This window comes from Alosa alosa, chromosome 7, assembly GCF_017589495.1.
Source record: "Alosa alosa isolate M-15738 ecotype Scorff River chromosome 7, AALO_Geno_1.1, whole genome shotgun sequence".
Lineage (NCBI taxonomy): Eukaryota > Metazoa > Chordata > Actinopteri > Clupeiformes > Clupeidae > Alosa > Alosa alosa.
The window spans coordinates 34,580,845-34,604,002 of record NC_063195.1 but is presented as its reverse complement, the minus strand read 5'-3'; the positions used below and the strand labels follow the sequence as shown (position 1 = coordinate 34,604,002).

The window sequence follows — 23,158 nt, the reverse complement described above, 5'->3', positions numbered from 1 at the left end:
ACAGAGAACAAACATAATTATTCTAAAAATATGTGCGTAACATTCTATTTTATTGAGCCTAATGTTACTCAGCCACTACCTGTAAAGTAATTAGCTATAGCATCAGCCTTTCTCATCCTGGCACTACAGCAATTAAGTACCACTTAAAAGCGCATGAGAGATTTTTGTTTTTGTGACAGGAGACTTGGGGGTGGGGGGTAGTCGGGGTTTTGTGGTGGATTTCACAGGCCCAGGGGTCACTGCTCCATTCTTCCAAATTGGGAGGTCACATGATGCTCTGGGCAACAGGCCCATTTTACAGACCATAACCCCCTGTTCATTTTATTCACTCGACAGTTTATTTCTGTAATGAAAAATCTCATATCAACCTGAAATGAACTGCATTGTGGCTGTTTACTAGTTCTTCTAACTTCTCGGGTCGAGTTTCAGCTTGAGTGAAAGGTTAAAGCATCTTTGCAATGAATGAAAACGGGATTCATTTTAGAAGGGGATGAGATACAATGGGCAGGAGATCGCATCCTCTTGGAGTTTGTTTACATCCACCCGCCTGGGTCAACAAGCAGAAGCACAGAACACAGGAAGCTCCAGTGTTTAATTAAAGTCTCCAGTCCTCATCATCTCGAGCAATGAGTTGTTGCCACTTAACTCCATGTGAACCATCAACTTTGAAACTCTGCTCCAGGAAGACAGTTGTACAAGTGCTGTCTCTATCAACAAAAATTTTATCAAACAGTTTGCAACCAAAATGATTAGTGCTCAAATCACATTGAGTTGTGAGCTTTGTTTTAATTTTATTTATTCCTTTGTCCAATTATGGGCTGAATGTGACTGTTATCTGATAATGAAATCAATTCCTCACTAACAAATCCTTTACTGATGCCAAGGCACATCATCTAAGCAAGGCATGAGTCCGTTCTTTTGACTCTAATGACAATGCAGATAAAAGTGTTGACTTCTGGGACTCTTTTGGCATTCTTCACAGTAATGTCCCCTAGAGTCCAGCACTTGTCAACAAACTGTCACTCTGTCAGAGCCAGACGAAACATCTGTCTTCAGCGAGCAGTGAGAGAGAACAAAGCCCTTTATAGTACCCATCTCAAAAGCCTGAGAGAGAGAGAGGGAGAGAGGGAGGGAGAGAGGGAGAGAGAGAGAGAGAGCATCTGAGCTTGTACCTGTAAATGCACTTCTGGGAATGCTGGAAAATTGTTTAACAAGATCCTTCATCTCAGCTGTCATGAATTGTAGTTTTGCCAAAAGGTGTCTACTGGTGTCTACCTGTCAGTAGCACTTTCTGTGGTTGTACATCCATGTCCACTTAAGGCTTCACTGTCTGTGGAGTCACACACTGTTGTATATCTCCTCTCTCTTCTTTGTTTTTCTGCCCACAACAGACATCAGTTTCTCTCCTTCTTCATATATTTTTCCAAAGTGATGCCTAATATTTACTCATATGAACTGGCCCTGAGGGATCCAGGCTCAGAATGTGGAGTTATGCTTTGCTAGAAAGGATCAGAAGCTTCCCATGAGAAATAGATGTTTATTTATACCCCCGTCCACTGGATTGGCAAGTCCAGCTGAGAGTATTGTCTATTTAAGTCATTCACACTAGCTGATCAGTGCTGACATTGACTAGTACTGAATGGAGCATTTTTTTAATCGAAATTACTTTAGACTACCACAACTTCTATTTCACAGATATGATTTAACATTGTTGGCATGTTCTTCTACTTTAGGCAGTGCAATGCAAGTAATTTCTGATTTTTGTTCCACTCAGTATGAAAATACAGCCTTGTCACAGGCTGTCTTGAGGTCACGCTGCGTTAAAATAGAACTCATCCCATTCTTCACATCAAGCATGTGAACACATAGGATTGTTGAAATACTAATACTAAATACTAACACCAGATGATGGAGGGATCGGGGACCCCTCTAGCAACCCCCCCACCCATATCCTCACTCTATGTTATCGTTTTGGAGTAAACTGCGAGTGTAGCTGCAGACATACTATTCCCTATAAGGCCTTTGTTTGGGAGCCGACTTGCCTTGCTGTTTAGGTCTGTAGAAACAAGTCCACTGCAGGCAAGGTGCCCTTATATGGTAAATGCTGCATGGGACTAGTCCTGTGCTGCAAAGGAAAAGCAGAAGAGTTGAAGAAAAAAAAAACTTTGTTGCCATAGCAATTATCAAGCCATTATGTATTCTATGCGTTCACTAAACTGTGAATGTAAATGCTCACATATGTTGTCATGACATCATTTCATCTTTACTCGAGAATTCCCTTCATGAATTCCCTGTTGCAGAGGGATTATGATCCCTGGGATTTTTGTGCAGTGTGTCTGTCTGTGTTTCATACACATGCATGCACACATACTGTAAAGAAACTGTGCTTGGGTAGCATAGTTGTGTCCTTGGTAAAGAGTAATGGCTTCATTTAGTTAGACATTGAGCTGCTAAATCCACTAAATGGAAATGGAATGGAATTTACACTATGTAAAGCTCCGGTAGCATATTGGGACTTGTGGTTTTCAGAATGGGAACTTTATGTTATCTTGCCCCTTAAACATTTATCCAGTGGAAAATAATGACTGCTTACATCATCAGGGTCATAGACGCTTTCAGTGAATTTGTCAGCGTAAAGTGTCTAGTCTGGAAATACATCAATAATGTATATTACCCTGACGTAGCTAAATCATTTATTCAGGTTATTTTAATAGCACCACATGAGCCATATAGGGTTACAGTAAAAAGACGATGATAATTTAGCGTGCTCTCGCATTATTAAGATTTAGTCACTTTATGTTTCAGATGCATACAAAGAATACCTCAGTCCTGTACGGTTCAGTGGGAAAGGAATCTTCACTGTGTGCATCAACAGCTAGACCCACAGACTCAACAAAATTATTTATCCATTGAGCAGTTACATAATTTACTGTCATTAACTCTTAATTTAATTAAAATGATCTGTTGCTTTTGACAGTCCTACCCTCCCAACGTCCATCATGGCTAAGAAGCAAATGACAGAGGACGAAAAGTTCCTCTTCCTGGACAAAGACTTCATCAACAGTCCTGTGGCTCAGGCCGATTGGGCAGCCAAGAAGCTGGTGTGGGTGCCCTCCGAGAAGAATGGCTTTGAGGCGGCCAGCATCAAGGAGGAGCATGGCGACGACGTGCTGGTGGAGCTGGCCGACAATGCCAAGAAGTTGACCGTCAACAAGGACGACATCCAGAGGATGAACCCGCCCAAGTTCAGCAAGGTGGAGGACATGGCCGAGCTCACTCACCTGAACGAGGCCTCCGTGCTGCACAACCTGAGGGAGCGTTACTTCTCTGGCCTCATCTACGTGAGTGTGTGCGCTCTGCCTGGCACAGTCCCTCACTGCAGGGGAAAACAGAAACAAGACAAATGATAACATGCCTAGTGATGTGCATCAGTTCCCCACACACAGTCCTGTTCACTAAGATTGGGGTAGGAGAGATATGGAGATGTATGTGGTATTGTGTGTATAGTTATGACCCCGTACAATGCTTTGCTTTGTAGGTGAAGTCCATGAGCTGCATGCACAGGGCAGCGTGATGTGACTGACACCTGTCTCTTTTTTTCCAGACCTACTCCGGCCTCTTCTGTGTGGTGGTGAATCCCTACAAAATGCTGCCCATCTACTCAGACAAAATCATTGAGATGTACAAAGGAAAGAAACGCCACGAGGTTCCCCCACACATCTACTCCATCACCGATAATGCCTACAGGAACATGATGCAGAGTAAGGGCTATGCTTACTGGCTCTTTGGATTGTGAATATGAATGCAGCTGTAATAGAACAACCTTTCCCTATTTGGAATCGTGGTCATTTCCATGAAGACTAATCACAATTTGTTCACGTCATCTATCCGCTTAAGAGCTGCAGCTGCAGCCGCTTGTCCTCCCTGAATTCCCAAACCATTAAATATGCCTAATATGCAGCAAGTGCTGCCTTCTTGAGAGCTTTTTTTAAGGCAGGAAGGCCTCTTTAAAAGTGATTTGTGCCTTGTTGAAGGCCCATACGACCCGTGCAGAGTTTGAGGGTTGGGGGTGGTTTGTGTTTGTTTACATTTATATGTGTAAATGTGCACAGCGGTGTGGGCGGCTGGCAGGGCTAAATGTGAGATATATCACTCTGCCAGCTGTTAAACTTGTGAGCAGCCTCTTGTCACCCTTGCAGCTCATTTGAGGCTGAGGCCTTTCATGGCTCTTAAGTGGCACGCACTGTTGCACCATTCCACACGACCTCCACCGATGACTTTATGACCTTCAAAAATATGCTCTTTGTAAGAACTCATGGAAGGCTTCATGGTCCTTTTAATGAATATGTCCTGAGGAACTACTACACCCCCCCCCACCACCACCACTGTCCCCCAGAGGCCAGTCTCCCTCTCCCTGTTTTAATACGCTGCTTTAAAAAGTGCAAAGTGATGGCCAGCTGATATGTGAGTGCCTTGTGGTTTTGCCTTTTGAAAACATGGCTGGGTTCTCAAAGGGGAAGGAGGCAAGTTCCCACAGGCTTTTAAGTGTTGCTCTCAGAGTCATGCCCACTTGACCCTGGGGGACATTAGAAGTTTCCGGATCTCCTGAAGGAATCTAAATGAAAAAAGGGGCCACAAGCATGTAAGCGTTCAACCATCCACACATGACTGCCTGTGATTTGGCTATAACTGTAAATCATCGCTCATAATGTTTACATGAAGGGCTTCAATCCAACATAGATTGGGCTTTTTCACAACAACTGCAGACAGAAGATTGTGGGAATGTGACTTTGAGACTTTAACAGTCTAACTTTTTGACCTGATGATGGTTACATAGCAAGCACATGAGCCATTGAAGCACTAGGTTTATGGAACTGTACAGAATCTCACTGAAACAGAGATTTTAGCAAGGACCTATCATAATATTATTTGGGAAGGTAATTAATTGCCTGATTTGGTTGCCTGGTTCAGTTGCTTATAATGGGTTACGGTTGGTCACCGTTTTGTTGTAGAGCCACATTTCTGGCAGTGTAAGTATTGAAATGAATATAACATCTATTACAATTTCAACAATTTCACTGTCAATAGAGTGTTTTCCTTCACATGGGAAAGGCTTCAGTATTTGTCAGAGCCAGCTGAAGAAAATGACTTCATCCATTTTAGGTTCCTCAAGTTGCAACCTGCCATGTTTATAGTTACATGGATGTCAAAACAATAGGCAGAGGCATAAAACTTAACAAGTTTTTTGGGGCATCAAAAGACGTGACTAAAATTGCCTTTAAAAACAATTCAGCAATAATGAAAGTGTGTCAATTGCAACTTTAATTTAAACAGTTTTTGTTTTGGAATAGTTCTTTCATTTACTGATAACTGTAGTGATATTATTATTACACAAGAAAACAGTCACAATAAGCTGCATTGGTAAAGAGGATCTAGTTCTTAACATACAGTATGTCCAACACAGTGGTTTGGTTTAACACACTCACAATCACAGGAAACAGTAAAGCTGACACATCGTTTGGAGAACTAGCTGAAGTGTTGCTGTAGAGAACTGAAGAGAGCAATCAGCCAGAGACAGACAGACACCCGTCAGTCAGTCAAATGATCTCAGATGAGCACTCACGGTGGCGAAGCGAGACGTGGCCCTCCCTCTGGGAAGAGCTACATTCCTTCACCAGGGCTTAGGGATGATAATGCTTTGAAGTCCAGTGAGATCCTCATGCTTGACTGGGCGTTGCCCATGTCATAATGTGAGATGAGGAGGGGTCACATGGGAGGATGTTGTCTTCATCCCCACCTCCTCCTCTTGGACATAGCCGTAGCCACACTGTCTATCTCCCTCGCAGGTTGAACAGCACACTGGGATTTAAATGTCCTTGTATAATGTTTCTTTGGATTTTTCAAGTGACAACTAGATGTTGCATTCGTTTTTTGCTACTAGATTCACGGTTTTGTCACCAGCCTTTAGAGTGATCGCGGAGCGACTGTATAGACAGCCTGCTCGGCGGCAGAGTCTAATCTCAGCCCTCTTCAGTCTTCTGTCTGCAGGGCTGCGTCCCATCTCTGTGTTTGGTTCTGTTATGAATATGGTCCGAGTCCTGGTTGCCCAGGCTTGTGCCTTAATTAGGAAGAAGTAAAGGAACAAGCAGCATGTTGTGTGTGGACCCAAGCCCAGAGTGAGACAGAGGCCAAAATGAGCAGCGGCTCCCCAGCTGTTTACTGAGAGACTGGTTCACTAGAGAGCCGTTTGAATAGGTGCTGCACTCTCACTGGCTAAATCCACCTCATTCAGCCTCAGCGTCAGTCTAAAACAGAGCCGTCACCACATGTGTGAGGGTCTTATTGTAACATCAGATGAATGGAAATTCCGGGGGATTTAGGAAGGGGTCATGTTTAGATTGAGGCAAACATCCAAAACCCTCCTGATAATTGATCTAATGGTGGCCAAATGGTTTCCTCAAGATTGAACACCTACAGATCCCCTTTGGCTTTTCACACTGAGGATACTGTTTCAAAAAATATCCTTAAATGGAGCCGTGTGCATCTCTGAGGGATTTCCACATGTTTTGAGACACTTATCTCATTGCAGAGGTTTGTTGTGGTTTTATGAACCTCATTTGTAATCACATCGCCTTTTTCAACCCCTAGAGGAACCTCATACTGTACTCCATGTGGTTTTGTTTGGGAAACGCTGTGACAGTAATGGCCACTAATCTGTACTTCTTTCTCATTTCCACACAGATCGTGAAGACCAGTCTATTCTCTGCACGTAAGTCACACTGCAAACGCATTTATAATTTAGAGGGGAAACTGTTACAACATCATCATTAACCTGTAGGTGTTATATCCAACGTTTTTGATGAACTATAAATGTATCTTTGCAAGTCGATTCTTATTATTTTTGAGAGGAGGAAACAGTGCTTAAAAACAAAGAGATGTATTTAAATAGCACTCAGAAGTACAGTAATGTACAGTAATGTGAACATGGGAAATGGCGTTAGCACAACAGGAAAAAGACAGCCTGTGATTGACCAGTGAGACTGCAGATGGTATTTGAGTTGCTGGCTTGCAGTGGGAACGGTTCAGCAGAGCCCTTGGGGTCAGCTCTCTTTAGAATCATCCTACTCACAGGAAGTGTGCCCTCTGGACCGATGCTGAAGCCAGATTAGTTTGTGTTTGGGCTCGTTTGTGCCTGTTTGTTTGTCTGAAACAATCTTTGTGAATACTGTCCATTTCTGGGGCGTCCTCCCTCCTTCCCCTGGTGGGTTAAGCAGCCATGTTGAATGTGCTCCATAAAACTCCATTTGACTGTGGCCTGTGTGCCACTGGCACTGAAGCACTTGTTACAGCACGTTTGTCAAAGTCACTTTTATGACGTAATCAATGATCTGTCATCCACCAAGCCACCAGCACATTGTTTTAAAATAGAGTCTGTAACAGCATGGGCTCTGCGTCTCTGTAGGAGGTTTAAAGCACATTTCCTGTGCAGCTTTCAGAGGGCAGCAGAGGAAATGACGGCCGTTTATGATTGTTTTGAGCAGGCTGATGTCTGGATTCGCCAGAATTTTCTGATCACATCTGAGCACTTCCGGAATGGTCCCTGGCATTTCCTATGGGCTTGTTTAGAGAGATTGCTATATTTTTTCCTGTTTGTTTGGTGGAGCAATCATACCCCAAGTGATAGAGACCGTTTGTGCTTCTTCATTTATTTGACATGTTAGAAAAGTAAACTGTGCATTAGGTACACCTCTACTAGGGCGTTTTCTCCAAGAGACATAAGTATACAGTACAAAATCATTGAGCACCTATAGAACCATGAGAACAGACGGTGATCTGGCATCACTTGCGTCACTACAGCACTGCAAACAACTAGGGGTCTCCCAGAGGGTAACACTACACCTGTACTGTCCTTTGTGAGTGCTTATATAATGCTAAAGTAAACATGGACTGAGCAAGGCAGAAATTCCTCGAGATCGTTTATCGCAGTTAATGGGGCCAAGTATCTGTTTGGGCCAGAACTCGAGAAATCAAATGTTGATACTTTCATGCCTCACACTACTTCCTATATGTGTGTTATTTGTCATCGGAGAACATAAACACTGTAAATCCAGCAATGTCATACCTGGCCATTTGCTAAGGCAGAAGCAAAGGAATTATCACAACATACATACCATAATTTGTTTGAGTGTTTTGTACGGTTCCATCGGTTCTGAAGTCACTTAACCTTTAAAAGTAACAATTCATTTTTCACACTGACATAGTGTGACATAGAATGGCACCAAAAATAACTCAGTGACATCGAAGTGAATTACCAAATAATCTTATAAATAAAAGCATAGAGATCAGAGGAAAACAAGGATATGAAGAATGAGCAACACATCGCTGCTGTCCACTCGATGCCAGGCCAGTAGGCTTGAGGTGGTCAGTAGGCCAGTAGGCTTGAGGTGGTCAGTTTGCCTTAAGGGTGATGTGGGAATGAGTGTCTCCTTCCCTTATGCGAGTGGTGACCTTCACGAGGAGAGGCAGAGCCTGTGCCAAGGGCAGGTCACGGCCGTCATTTGATTTGAACCGAAATCGTACTGAGTGCTTTGGTCAGTCCTCATGGCTTTCATCTCCTTTCATGGCATGTTAGGAGGGTGATTTGTACATTATGTCATTTGGCTCCATGAATAGCTAATGTTAGCTGTTGCAGGCCAGGGTATACCTCTGATGCCATCCAGTAAACTGGACTCTATCTAAAACAGCTTGGCCCTCAGCAGTAACGCTGGACTGCTATTGGTGACAGAATTCTGGCATGGAGAAAAGGCTCTGCTTTTACAATGACATGACATGTGCACGCACGAGAACAAGGGTCATTTCCCCTCTACATTACATGCTGAGAGACAAGTGAATGCTTCTGATGTTGAAAAAGCTGGCAACTCATTGTAGTTTGAACCAGTGTTTTTTCAACACAGGAAGCATTTTTTTGGATTACTATACTAAAGTGTGAAGAACACATAAGGTAAAAGGTGGTGATCACAGGCCCCAATAAAAGAGAATGATGATGTCCACCGCCGGCCAAGCAAGCCCCCCTTGCAACGCCCTGTGAATCCCACACACATTTTGCCTTATAAGGAGATGTTGGAGGCAGCTGGAGGCTGGGATCACTCGTCTCTCCCATATCGCAGATCAAAGTCTAATAATACAACACAGCAGTTTTTGCACTCACAGTTTGCTCTTACAATGATGAGGAAGAACTCTGGTTCCAGAGAGAGCATACTGAAATACAATTTTACACAGTCACATTCATCAGTCACTGCTCTATGTGTATTTTTACATTCAAATATCATTTGTGGTTGTCATCGGGTGCCACACATAGGACCTTCATGATAGAGTGTTGACATTGATATCTAACGGTCCATCTGACTTTTTAATGTTGACAGTGAAGCTACTTTAAAGTGTAATATTTAATCACAACATCACATTGGATTTTTGTGGTATACTTCTGCAAAAATGTCAGACAGACACTATATATGCCATCTCTATAAAGAACTCAACCCATCACACAGAGCTGTTGCAGATAGACCTGGGGAAAGCTAGATTAACAGTACTGGATGTGTTGATAACCTCTTGTCAGCAGTGTTTTCCAACCATGTCATGATGCTTGTTTTGCAGAGGGGAGTCTGGGGCAGGAAAGACTGAGAATACCAAAAAGGTCATTCAGTATTTGGCAGTTGTGGCCTCCTCCCACAAAGGCAAAAAGGACACGAGTGCTGTAAGTATCCACACAACGGTGTCCTTTAGATGCTTTTACTATAGCTGTCAAACAAGGTTAATAACACTCTAGATAACCCTCAGTAACATATGATATCTCTAGGAAATACAGTATATATTGTAGTTACACATGCAATAGCATTTTTAGGACATTCAGTATTGTATGAATTACAAGATGCATGAATTAGAAGCTTTATTTCAAACTAGGGATTAGAGCCATGCACATTTATAGGAAAGCAAAAGTAGCTTTTAGTGTGTAACTGACCTGAACTAAGTGTCAGAAGTAATAGGATTATAAAGGATTTGTCGTTCGGCAGAACTGGGTAACTCTATGCTGTAAATGTTTAAGCTTTAAATCGTTGCCTTTCAACATATCATTCCCAGTTTATGTCCATATCCTGACAGTAGCATCAACTAGCTTGCAGGACCCTGACTGTGATAACCTTGTACATCACAATTTCCTCCAACTAGAAAACAGAATCAGGATCGGGGTTGTCTTTTGTGAGTATAGGGGATTGCTTGGAGTTTCTCTGCGTGTGTGTGTGTGCAACTTTTGAGTCAAGAACTACTGCATGCTGGAGTTGGTCACTGACATTAAAAATAAGGAGAGAAAAGACTGAACTGTGGTCTAGTAAACAGGGGCCTCAACACTCATGAGGATTCACTCTGAGCTAGCTTAAATATGATGCAGTTGATCAGTGACTGAGACGTCATGAACAGTATCTAAACCCGGTATACAGTGTTTACCCACTGCCCTATGGGTATCTATGGGGGCATCATGAAAGTTCTCCCCCACCTGGGATCTCTTTAACTCTTTCACTGCCAGAGTGACCATCTGGCATTGAAATGGTAAAGTCACCAGTCCCTGAGCACAGTGTGAGCATGCCATCCTCCTTTCCTGCTCATCAGTCCACCTGATGTCCTTCCACAGACCTCATGCCTTCCTTCATCCACCTATAACCATCATCCAGAGCTCAATCAGTAACGCCCTCTGTTAAGCCCAAATGTGTGCTGTTTTGTATAATGCATTGTAATACATTCACCATGCATTCCATGTTGCCATACACTGTAAAAACGAACCGTCAGACTAACTCAAAATATTTGAGTTTTATATTTAATATTTGATTTTTTTTTTAATTATTATTTATTCAATCAATTTAAGTTCAAACTAATAATTGATTTGAGTACTAGTAACTCAGGTATTTTCATGTAAGGTTTACTGCACATAGAACTATGGAGCATTTTGCAAACATATCTTGCATTTCTCACAACTGACCCATGGACAGTAGCAGATAGCAGTGCATTGGACAGCCATCAGTAGGGAAAACCTAGATGGACACTTTGTGACTGACAGGTGTGCTAATCAATGCTACTGGACCAAGTACATATGTGAAATAGTTCACTATAGACACACAAACCATGTCCAATATTGTATCAGTATTTTTAGTGCAGCCAATACTGTCAAATGCACACACCCTGACAAATGTATTTGATCATTTCGTAGGGCTTTCGTCATTAGTGAAAAGTACACAAACTTTGGAAGTCACTCAAATATGCCATGTAGACATGAGCCAATGCATAGTGAAGGTGTTACAATACATTATTAGTATTGTTAATAAGTATTTAATACCCTTGGGCTTCACAGATGGTGTTACAGATTGATCTGTTGAATTCCTGTAGTTTTTAGTACTGGTACACCTTGATGCACAGTGTGGATTTTTAAGCACCTTCTGTAATAATGTTTTCAACCATGACAAGGATGTCCAGGGTGCTCTTCTGAAACCTGTCATGTCACAGTAGGAAACAGCTTTGTGTTTAGTGTTCCTTGTTCCCCTCTGGTGAGTTCAGTGGTACGGTCCACCCTGTGGTGTTATTAAGGCGCCTGTATCATGATCAAGTGCCTCTATATATACATTTCCTGCAGGGGTTTGATAAAATCTGCTGCCGTTTATTTCTTAGACTCTCTGACAGAGGCTGCCCTCTGATCTCTACTCTAGCCAAGCAAATCTTATCCTCTCTAATCTCCTGTTTTCCTCCATCATTTCAACAGTCCTTTCCAAGAGCTTGTATGTCTTCCTTTATTACTGTGCTGTCTCTCTGTGCTTCCTTCTCTTCTCTTCTCTTCTCTTCTCTTCTTTTCTTCTCTTTCTCTTTCCTACCAGTGTGTGAGGCAGCAGGACGGTCCACTCCTGTGATTAGAAGGTTCTGGTACATGTCTCTTCCTCTTCTTCCTTAAACATTAAAGAAATGCACTTTTGACATCTATTGATGCTTTTCTTCCAGTTTCTAGGAAGCGCTTGTGTTGTTAACACAGTTGTTTACTTTGTGTTATCATATAGTTTAGCCAAACAACATTTTAATTGAACATCATTTAGATAATGTTTGGCTCACTCTAAGGGCCTGCAAAAACACTGAGCTGTTTGTTAACTTTTAATCTTTCAACGTTCTGACTCACAACGCAAAACACTCTAATAAGGTTTTGGCAGCAATGCCGTGCAGTTTAGATCCGCCTGTTCTGTTTGGGTTGAAGATCCGCAGGTTCTCCATCATCTGGACTACTTCTTTAGTCAAAAAGAATTTGAAATATGGTCCGACAATGCTCTAAAAGGATTGTGTAGTTTGGTGAAGTTATACAGACAAGAACTTTGACAGTCACCAGACTGATAGGCTGTTGGCTGAATTGTAACAATACTCAAAGCCCCCATTAGCAACAAAATATTGCTTTCTGCCCATATAATCCTAAATAACTGTCAATACCCTGCCTGCTCCACCTCTGTTGGTTTTATGCTATATTGTTGGTGACTTGTATGAAAAGTACTTTTGTAGAAAAATAGAATTAAATAGATAAGGTTAATCTTTTGACATGTGTGAACAAGCCAACAGCCCATCTTTGATCAGACACACTGAGCCACCGAAATGGGCATTGTGTCCTACTATATTACTGGCCTTCAGTTTATCCTGTTCCACCTGTCGGAGGCCAGGGGCCAGTGTAGATGTGCTGCTGGACCTTGGCAGTGTGCTGTCCTCATTTCCACAATCATGCTCATGAGCTCCAGAGTTGACACTAAGTAGTTGTGAGCGTGTCAGCTGGCAAGGTGCATACTGGAGTGCAATGAGAACTGTGAACTTTGTCTGCCTTGAGCTCTGTGAAGGGAGTTGCTAGCGTGGGTTCGTTTTTTTTGTTTCATTTGGCCCTTGGGTCATTGGTTGGGGGCAGGTAGTTTGAGAAGCATGTGACTGGTAGAACACTTACGCTGTATCTGCATGATTTGTCTCTCTTCTCTCTGACCACCCCATCATGCACATGTGTCTCAAATCCAACTGACCCGTGTGCTGTTGACACTGTAGGGAGAGCTGGAGAAGCAGCTGCTGCAGGCCAACCCCATCCTGGAGGCCTTTGGTAACGCCAAGACCATCAAAAATGACAACTCCTCCAGATTTGTAAGTCATGATCCCAAAGACTGTTGAACATAACTACTGTAAGTAAAGTATATACAGTGTGTATATATATATATATATCATACCTGTCAACACTCCCGTTTTTCCCGGGTTTCTCCCATATTTCAAGGTCATCTCCCAGCACCCTCCCGTTTTGTTATTTTTCCCGGAAAACTCCCGTAATTTGCATGGCCATCAAACTTCATTTTAAAATCATTGATCCATTCAGGTTGCCAGATTGTGTATGAAATACACCCTACACATACACGATCACTTAGTTTCAATTTCAACCGTTTGAAATTTAACCATTTCAAGGCTAAAACCTGGCAACCCAAAACCCAAATAAGGAAGCGGGTCTCGTCGTAAGCAAGCGGGCTAGTTGAATGGCCTACTCCAGAGCTAGCTGTTGTGAAATTGTTGGGAATTTAATTGATTAACACATCAGATAAACTGTTATTGAGTGTTGATACACTGAACTTGTGCCCTCGGAACCAAATCTGACAGCAAGCAGCTTTGGAGTTTTGGAAGTAGGCTGCAGGCAGGCAGCTGGTGGATACATAACTGGCATGCGTAAGGTAGCCTAATGGTAAGGTAAAAGCAACGACCGAAATGCAGTGTTGAAACACGTGTATGAAACGTATTACATATGCAAACACAGATCTGGTATAAACACTGACCCCGAAAAAAATCTCCCGTTTTTGGGAAGCTAAATGTTGACAGGTATGATATATATATATATATATATACTGTGCATACTACTATACATGTTATTCACTGCCTCATACTATCTCTTTACATCCACAGGGCAAATTTATCCGCATTAACTTTGATGTGACAGGCTACATTGTTGGAGCCAACATTGAAACCTGTATCCTAAGTGTATAAGAGCGGCTGTGCTGTGGAGCTCTCTCGACGCTGACACTGTTCAAACCCCAGAGCTGAACACCTCACTGCTCCACTGTTCTCACTGTCCTATGAAAAGTCACAAAGGTTACACTTGAGATGAAGCAAACACTAAAAGGCTGTTGGCACACTAATATAAGACATGAGTGGTGAAGACCTATGGGTTGCACTCCAATACAAGATTAATGTTGAATCAAAGATTCTTACCAAGTCAAAACCAGCTTTTACACCTCAGTGTTAAATAACAGATAGTTGTGACATGCTTTGGGTTTTATCTCAAGCACTCACCATTAACTTTAAGACAAGTTCATGATTGCATTTACAGTTCCTAAGACAAGTTTCAGGAATATCCTTGACAGACAAACTACTTCAGACCTTCTGGAGAAGTCTCGCTGTATCCGACAGGCTAGAACAGAGAGAGCCTTCCACATCTTCTACTACATGGTGGCCGGAGCCAAGGACAAGTTACGAGGTATTGGGCATTGTGGTGATGATATTAACATTTCTGCCATGGCATGTATGGATTATTGATTCAAAGTAGAGCCAGCATGATATTATTGACAACATGCCATGTAGTTATTATTGATGAAATAACACAAGTCACAGGTCAGCAGACCATTGTATGATACCTCATGTAGCAAATGGCTCTGGATCCATGTTGATGTTTTCCAGAGGACCTGTTGCTGGAGCCCTGGAACAAATACCGCTTCCTGCTTGAGGGCCACGTCCAGGTGCCAGGCGCCACGGATGAAGACATGTATGAAGAGACCCTGGAGGCCATGGACATCATGGGCTTCACAGACGAGGAGAGGATAGGTAAAGCTCTCAGAGAAAAAATAGCCGTTGGAAGCCACTGGTGTAAATATTACTTTGGGATTTCAGGCGGGCTGTTCAATCCTGTCCTCAAGCTACTCGTCTTTCACTTCTATTCTCTGCCCCTTAGATGTCCAAAAGGTGGTCTCCACTGTGCTGCAGCTGGGGAACATTGAGTTTAAGAAGGAGAGGAACCAAGAGCAGGCCACCATGCCAGACAACACAGGTGAGGCTAATAGGACCACAGCACTTGCACGCACACAGAGTTTTAAGGCGACCTAAATGAGTGTTTGTCTAACGCCAAACCTAGTTCCATAGGTCACTGTTGTACTTCTTTGTTCGTCCTCAGCTGCCCAGAAAGTGTGCCATCTTCAGGGTATCAATGTCATTGACTTCACAAAGGCTATGCTGACACCGCGCATCAAAGTGGGCCGGGAGGTGGTGCAGAAAGCCCAAACCAAAGAGCAGGCTGATTTTGCAGTGGAGGCCCTGGCCAAGGCCATGTATGAGCGTCTGTTCCGTTGGATTCTCGCCCGCGTGAACAAGGCTCTGGACAAAACCAAACGCCAGGGTGCTTCTTTCTTGGGAATCTTGGATATTGCTGGGTTTGAGATCTTTGAGGTTTGTGAATTTCTCACACGGTTAGAATTTAACACACTTCATGAGGTGTGTTGCATGACCATGTTCGCAAGCTAATGTAACCCTCCCCTTCACAGGATAACTCTTTCGAGCAGCTCTGCATCAACTACACCAACGAAAGGCTGCAGCAGCTGTTCAACCACACCATGTTCATCCTGGAGCAGGAAGAGTACCAGAGGGAGGGCATCGAGTGGAACTTCATCGATTTCGGCCTGGATCTGCAACCCTGCATTGAACTAATTGAAAGACCGGTTAGTGTGCTAATGCTTGTGTATATAAGTGTATAAGTGTATATACAAATTGTTTTGGATATATAGTTATGACTAAATGATGTTTGCTTGGTAATTCTCAATTCTTTCTGTGCCCTCAACAGAACAACCCTCCAGGCATCCTGGCTCTGCTGGATGAGGAGTGCTGGTTCCCCAAAGCCACGGACGTCTCCTTTGTTGAGAAGCTTGTTAACACACAAGGCAACCACACCAAATTCTCCAAACCCAAACAGCTGAAAGACAAGACAGAGTTCTCTGTGCTTCACTATGCTGGAAAGGTACGCTACACTCTTGTGCTTGTATGCCACCTGTCCTTGCCTGATGAACTGCCTCTAGATGCCATGAAAGCCCTGGAATGACATTGATCTTCCACATCATCGCTGTTTAGGTGGACTACAATGCCACAGCATGGCTGACGAAGAACATGGACCCTCTGAATGACAACGTGACTGCTTTACTCAGTAACTCCTCAAATGCATTCATGGCTGAATTGTGGAGAGACGGTGAGAAGCATGACTTTCTCAATTATAATGACAGAAATCAATTATGGCTCAGCTCGACAAAATGTCCATTTTGATTTGTTTTCAGTGAAGACCTCTAAAGAAGTTTATTGGAATGTCTGCTAACCAATGGTCTAATCAAATACAATTTGTGCTCTCACAGCCGACCGTGTTGTGGGTCTGGACACCTTAGCCAAGATGTCGGACAGTGGACCCAGTTCCTCCAAGACCAAGAAGGGAATGTTCCGCACAGTGGGCCAGCTCTATAAGGAGTCACTGGCCAAACTGATGACCACTCTTCACAACACCCAGCCAAACTTTGTCCGCTGTATCATCCCCAACCACGAGAAGAGGGTGAAGTTTTGCTCTTGTCCTTTTTAATGACGTCTCACTTTCGCTTATTTATGGACAAACCTCTAATAAACAAAACTTTTTAAATATCACTCATGACTGATTCTATGGAGTCCATTCCCACAGGCAGGGAAGCTGGATGCTAATCTGGTGCTTGAGCAGCTGAGGTGTAACGGTGTGCTGGAGGGTATCCGTATTTGTCGGCAAGGATTCCCCAACAGAATTGTCTTCCAGGAGTTCCGGCAGCGGTAAAATGTCAATGTTTCAATTTTAGAAAGATTAGTTTGAGGAGGAATATTTTAATCGTTTTTTATTTGTTTTATTTTTATTTGTTGTGATATTGATTTATTAATGCTGCTTCCCATAGATATGAAATATTAGCTGCCGGTCATATCTCTAAAGGCTTTATGGATGGCAAACAAGCTTGCTGCGTCATGGTGAGTCTAAAAAACAAGGCAATTCTCATCCAATCATTATTAGGGCAATTCCACGCAAAACTGTCACGTCCATAACGCCAACTAAATACCATGGCATTGTGTTGGCGTTATGGATGTGACAGTTTTGCATGGAATTGCCCATTATGATCCACCCACTATCTAACTATGTTTTACACAGTATCAGAAGATACAGAAAGGTCACACTCTCTGCTGTGAACATTGGCTAACCCATTTCTGTCCTCCAACAGATGAAGCACCTTGATCTGGACGCAAACCTGTTCCGGATTGGTCAGAGTAAGATCTTCTTCAGGACAGGAGTCCTGGCCCAGCTGGAGGAGGAGAGAGACATGAAGATCACGGTCATCGTCATTGCCTTCCAAGCCCATGCTAGAGGATTCCTGGCCAGAAAGTATGAATATTTATCACAGATTCATCTTGTAATACATCACAAAGAACTGAATCTATATTGTGTTGCTGGTGTTGTGCTCTACATCTACCATTACCTAAAGAAAAACTAAAATTGTCAACTGCACTGCAGGGCATTCGCCAAGTTGCAGCAGCAGCTGACAGCTATGAAGGTCATCCAGAGGAACTGTGCCGCCTACCTCAAACTCAGGAACTGGCAGTGGTGGAGACTCTTCACCAAGGTGAGTGAATAAGATCCAGGTTTTCCAAAGTTAAAACCTCCCACAAAACTGTGTTTGATTTAGAATCTAGCTTCACATAATTAATTCAGTGTCAAATTCCCTGATATATGAATATGCCCTCCTTGTATGTAATCACTGTAATGAGTGGGCCAGTGGTGTTAACTAGTCCCCCATCTGTGTCTTCAGGTCAAGCCTCTGCTCCAGGTGACCAGACAGGAGGAAGAGATGAGCTTGAAGGACGACGAGCTGAAGAGAGTGCAAGAGTCAGCACAGAGATTCGAGACCGAGCTGAAGGACATCACCTTAAAGCACACTCAGGTACACCCACCTTAAAGCACACTCAGGTACACCCACTCAACTGTCACCTCAACGTCTGACACTTTTTATATTGTCCACTGGTTGGCAGTCTAGCCCACTAACATCATATTTCAAAGCTTCCTCTTGCATATTAACTCTACCTATTTTTTCAAAAACATAATTCCATTAGTTTCAATGGTTTGGCATTGAAGTAGATGTTTCCTAGTAACCAAACTTACCTGCTGGGTCCACCTCTAGGGCTGCTGCATAGTTTGAACCTGCGGTTGTGTCCCCACCCTTAAACACACTGTTGTCACCTCCCTCTCCAGATTGTGGAGGAGAGGAACCAGCTCCAGGAGCAGCTGCAGGCTGAGACCGAGCTGTACGCTGAGGCCGAGGAGATGAGGGTGCGTCTGGCCAGCAAGAAGCAGGAGCTGGAGGAGATCCTGCATGAGATGGAGGCCCGTTTGGAGGAGGAGGAGGACCGCTCCATCCTCCTGCAGGAGGAGAAGAAGAAGATGCAGGCGCAGATGCAGGTCCAGCTGCTAATCATTCACCATATCACATGATTTAGACACTTTCATACAATGTGTGTTGAGTAGGCTGTTCCGTAACAAACCTATGTATCAGTGATGACCTCAAAAGCAAAATAAGTGCTCAAATATTCAGGACTACAGTAGGCCATTCCACATCTTTGTATTTAATTTAAGGTTCTGATGTCCCTCCCCTTTCTCTCTCTCTCTTTCCCAGGATCTGGAAGAACACCTTGAGGAAGAGGAGGATGCTCGCCAGAAACTGCAACTGGAAAAAGTCACCTGTGAGGGCAAGATCAAGAAACTGGAGGATGACCTCATTGTTATGGATGACCAGAACATGAAGCTACAGAAGGTAACTACTATACCATGTAGCAATATTAATTAACTAAACACATAGTCACTACACTCAGTGATAAAAAACATAGCATAAATGTAACCTTTAAATGTTTCTGTTTTACAGGAAAGGAAACTGCTGGAGGAGAGGGTAGCAGACATGAGCTCCAACTTGGCAGAGGAAGAAGAGAAGTCCAAGAATCTCACCAAACTGAAGAACAAGCATGAATCTATGATCTCTGAACTTGAGGGTTAGTATCCATATTGTCATTAAAACATCCAAATGACACAGTTATGGCAGCTTTCGCTCAAATAAAATATGAAAGCAAGAAAGCAGAGCAAAGATTTTGTAAGTGATAGAGTTGTGATTCACACCCCTGAAAAGACATTGGAACATGACACAATGTGAGAAAGAACAGCATTACTGGACAAGTAACGTGTGAACGTGTTCCTGATGTGTAGTCCGACTGGACAAGTAACGTGTGAACGTGTTCCTGATGTGTAGTCCGACTGAAGAAGGAGGAGAAGGGCAGACAGGAGCTGGACAAGGCCAAGAGGAAGCTGGAAGCTGAGTCAAATGACCTGCAGGAGCAGATAGCCGACCTGCTGGCACAAATCGCTGATCTGAAATCACAGCTTGCAAAGAAGGAAGAAGAGCTCCAGAATGCTTTGGCCAGGTAACACTGTCCAGCAGCTTTCAAATTTAGCTTCAAAGGGTGCACCATTCAAAGACATAATTGGCTGTAATGGGCCCAAATGGTCTCGTTTACTTCAGTTCCACCAAGTCCTGCTTGATGTGTATTCTAGGCTGGAAGACGAGTTGGCTCAGAAGAACAACGCCCTAAAGAAGATCCGTGAGCTGGAGGGACACATCTCAGACCTGCAGGAGGACCTGGAATCAGAGCGTTCTGCCCGCAACAAAGCAGAGAAGATGAAACGCGACCTGGGAGAGGAGCTGGAGGCCCTCAAGTCCGAGCTGGAGGACACACTGGACACCACGGCCACCCAGCAGGAGCTCAGGTGCGCTAGCCTTTAAACATTTTTAAACCTTTTTTTTTTTTTTTTTCTTCAAAAATCCGATTCAAGCCTTTTCAACTGTACCAAGATGTTATTCCACCTCAGACCTTCCATCTCTATAGATGTTTAGTGATCACTCTTCGATCAACGTGCATATTCAATCAAAAGCAATAATCAATGCCGAAAAATAAAAATCATACTGATAGTCAAAACCAAAAAGTGAAGTGCTTTGGTTACTGAGGAAAATATCCACACTGCAGGTCATTATTCTTCAATCCATAGACTAGATGGCCATCTAGCTGCTGTCTATGTCATTATGTGTGTCAGACAGCACGAAAGAAGTTTTTAATATTATCTTGAAAGCTAATTGAGTTTTTACATTTGATTCAAAAAACATTTGATGCGAAGCAGTGGAGTAGAGGTGTGGAGTAGAGGTGTGGAGTAGAGGTGTGGAGTAGAGGTGTGGAGTAGAGGTGTGGAGTAGAGCAGTGGAGTAGAGCAGTGGAGTAGAGCAGTGGAGTAGAGGTGTGGAGTAGAGGTGTGGAGTTTGACATGCTGTCCTGTGGGGCATCTCTAGGGCCAAGCGAGAGCAGGAGGTGACCATGCTGAAGCGGGCGATGGAGGACGAGAGCCGTAACCACGAAGCCCAGGTGCACGAGATGAGGCAGAAACACACCCAGGTCGTGGAGGAGCTCAACGAGCAGCTGGAGCAGTCCAAGAGGGTAGGTGGATGCTGAACAACTTGTCAGCTTTATTGTTGGGAGGAAGAGATTGTTAGTGTGGTGCTCAATAACGGTTCACGTGTAATGGTGAATGGCATAGTTGTTGAGTTTTCATGATAGATTTTAGTTGGCAAGAGACTGGAGACCAAGAGGTGAGAAATGCAATGCATACAGGCTGCAGGAGAAACAGGACAGCCATCCATCGATTAGAAGAAATACTAGGAATAGGACTTCCTATGCAAAGGAGTAATACTGCAGCAGTCAAGTGCCGTCAACTGCCGGAAACTAGAACGTGTTCCCCTGCTGCTTACAGGTGAAGTCCAACCTGGATAAGGCCAAGCAGGCCCTGGAGAAGGAGACGTCGGAGCTGCACATCGAGATCCGCTCGATCAACACAGCCAAGCAGGACGTGGAGAACAAGAAGAAGAAGCTGGAAGGCCAGCTGGGTGACCTCCAGTCCAAATACAACGAGGGGGAGAGGCAGAGGACAGAGCTGAACGACAGAGTCTCCAAAATAACTGTGAGTGCAATACTTAAACAGCTGACACAAGTTACGATGATTGATATATATTACATGGGTGTAACACTTTGATCATGTCAGGCAACAAAGATAAACTAGTTCGTAACTGAGCCCCCAAAAGCACTGCTATCAACACAGCTGTATACATTTTGCCTCTTTTTCATCACAAAGTGTTAGTAATCTGGCGAGCTTCCTTGGAAGCAGGCCTGACCACAGTCATGAAGTTTTGGGTTTTAGCTATATGGTTCAAAAACAACTACAGTTATGTGAGTGCTGTGATTTAATTCAGTGGTGTTCACATTCTAAATGTTTGGGACAACCATGACATAACTGCTTAAAAGAGTTTGCCTCATAGAACAGCATATGCCATGCAAATTGACAGATTTTCTACCTTGTCGTTGTAGGTGGAATTGGAGGGTGTGACCAACCTTCTCAATGAAGCAGAGGGTAAGAACATCAAGCTGAGCAAAGATGTGGCCAGTCTGACCACTCAGGTCCACGACACACAGGTGAGTTATCAGTCCTCCTCCTCTTCAGTGATCATTTTCACACACTGTAATGGACTGCAAACCCTAAACCTAACTGTGTGCCTTCAGGAGCTGCTGGCCGAGGAGACCAGACTGAAGCTGCAGTTCTCCACCAAGCTGCGGCAGATGGAGGACGACCGCAACGGTCTTCAAGAGCAGCTGGACGAGGAGGCAGAGGCCAAGAGGGCCGTGGAGAGACATGTCACCACATTAAACATCCAGGTGGGCCAACCGTCCGTCTCATCATGGTCACAGTCAAACATCTCACCAGCTATTTTGTGAGACTGGGAGGGATTAAGTATAAGTATATATACTCTTTTGATCCCGTGAGGGAAATTTGGTCTCTGCATTTATCCCAATCCGTGAATTAGTGAAACACACACAGCACACAGTGTACACACAGTGAGGTGAAGCACACACTAATCCCGGCACAGTGAGCTGCCTGCATCAACAGCGGCGCTCGGGGAGCAGTGAGGGGTTAGGTACCTTGCTCAAGGGCACTTCAGCCGTGCCTACTGGTCGGGATTCGAACCGGCAACCCTCCGGTTACAGGTCCAATGTGCTAACCAGTAGGCCACGGCTGCCCCAATTAGATGAAAATCTAATCTAATCTAATCTAGAGACTAATTTGAAATGATTGATATGTGAAATCCACAGCTGTCAGACTTCAAGAAGAAGCTTGAGGATATGTCTGGAAACGTAGAGGCGCTTGAAGAGAACAAGAAGCGACTGCAGCGCGATCTTGAGGCTTCCAACACACAGTTTGAGGAGAAGGCAGCAGCTCATGACAAGATGGAGAAGACCAAGAACAGGCTGCAGCAGGAGCTGGAGGACGTCCTGATGGATCTTGACAACCAGAGGACCGTCGTCTCGAACCTGGAGAAGAAACAGAAGAAGTTTGACCAGGTCAGTTCATTTCAAATGTCTTACAATCAATAATAATCAGTTATCAGATGCCTGTCATAATCAATCACTGTCATCAAATGCCTGTTATAATCAATCAGCTGTCATCAAATGCCTGTCATCAATCACTGTCAAAACTATTTCAGTGTGCATTACACATGCTTAACTTGTAACAAGCACTTAGAACTTAACTGAGAACTTAGAACTAAGCTAACCTCAAGTATTTGCTCAGATGTTGGCAGAGGAGAAGAGCATCTCTAGTAAGTACGCTGATGAGCGAGATCGGGCTGAGCAGGAGGCCCGTGAGAAGGAGACCAAGGCGCTGTCTCTGGCCCGGGCACTGGAGGAGGCTCAGGACTCACGCGAGGAGCTGGAGAGGGTCAACAAAGGCCTGAAGGCTGAGATGGAGGACCTGGTCAGCTCAAAGGATGACGTTGGCAAGAGCGTAAGTTCATCCCATCTCAGATACTTTGTTCATGAATGTGATGAGGAGCCTGCCATCTGTTTTGTTAAATAAAGGATTCATGAATGTGATGAGGAGCCTGCCATCTGT

At 43.8% G+C, this 23,158-nt stretch overlaps 1 protein-coding gene across 3 annotated transcripts in view; it reads left to right on the top strand.

Annotated features, from left to right (window-relative positions):
• myh11a (myosin, heavy chain 11a, smooth muscle) overlaps nucleotides 1–23,158 on the top strand; it is a 30,283-nt gene that overhangs the window by 1,365 nt on the left and 5,760 nt on the right. For 2 of the 3 annotated variants that reach the window (XM_048247347.1, XM_048247349.1), the window contains exons 2-32: nucleotides 2,978–3,341; nucleotides 3,605–3,761; nucleotides 6,742–6,769; nucleotides 9,655–9,754; nucleotides 10,225–10,254; nucleotides 13,102–13,194; nucleotides 13,996–14,059; nucleotides 14,468–14,566; nucleotides 14,767–14,910; nucleotides 15,038–15,133; nucleotides 15,257–15,528; nucleotides 15,624–15,797; nucleotides 15,920–16,093; nucleotides 16,204–16,318; nucleotides 16,479–16,669; nucleotides 16,793–16,914; nucleotides 17,034–17,103; nucleotides 17,352–17,512; nucleotides 17,642–17,750; nucleotides 17,937–18,068; nucleotides 18,377–18,583; nucleotides 18,798–18,935; nucleotides 19,044–19,167; nucleotides 19,422–19,593; nucleotides 19,724–19,936; nucleotides 20,511–20,655; nucleotides 20,969–21,175; nucleotides 21,580–21,684; nucleotides 21,772–21,924; nucleotides 22,360–22,608; nucleotides 22,838–23,050. In XM_048247347.1, coding sequence (XP_048103304.1) covers nucleotides 3,000–3,341; nucleotides 3,605–3,761; nucleotides 6,742–6,769; nucleotides 9,655–9,754; nucleotides 10,225–10,254; nucleotides 13,102–13,194; nucleotides 13,996–14,059; nucleotides 14,468–14,566; nucleotides 14,767–14,910; nucleotides 15,038–15,133; nucleotides 15,257–15,528; nucleotides 15,624–15,797; nucleotides 15,920–16,093; nucleotides 16,204–16,318; nucleotides 16,479–16,669; nucleotides 16,793–16,914; nucleotides 17,034–17,103; nucleotides 17,352–17,512; nucleotides 17,642–17,750; nucleotides 17,937–18,068; nucleotides 18,377–18,583; nucleotides 18,798–18,935; nucleotides 19,044–19,167; nucleotides 19,422–19,593; nucleotides 19,724–19,936; nucleotides 20,511–20,655; nucleotides 20,969–21,175; nucleotides 21,580–21,684; nucleotides 21,772–21,924; nucleotides 22,360–22,608; nucleotides 22,838–23,050 — 4,599 coding nt within the window. In that variant the 5' untranslated portion in view covers nucleotides 2,978–2,999. The remainder of the gene's footprint in view (nucleotides 1–2,977; nucleotides 3,342–3,604; nucleotides 3,762–6,741; nucleotides 6,770–9,654; nucleotides 9,755–10,224; nucleotides 10,255–13,101; nucleotides 13,195–13,995; nucleotides 14,060–14,467; nucleotides 14,567–14,766; nucleotides 14,911–15,037; nucleotides 15,134–15,256; nucleotides 15,529–15,623; nucleotides 15,798–15,919; nucleotides 16,094–16,203; nucleotides 16,319–16,478; nucleotides 16,670–16,792; nucleotides 16,915–17,033; nucleotides 17,104–17,351; nucleotides 17,513–17,641; nucleotides 17,751–17,936; nucleotides 18,069–18,376; nucleotides 18,584–18,797; nucleotides 18,936–19,043; nucleotides 19,168–19,421; nucleotides 19,594–19,723; nucleotides 19,937–20,510; nucleotides 20,656–20,968; nucleotides 21,176–21,579; nucleotides 21,685–21,771; nucleotides 21,925–22,359; nucleotides 22,609–22,837; nucleotides 23,051–23,158) is intronic. The other variant, XM_048247348.1, reaches the window with a different exon arrangement.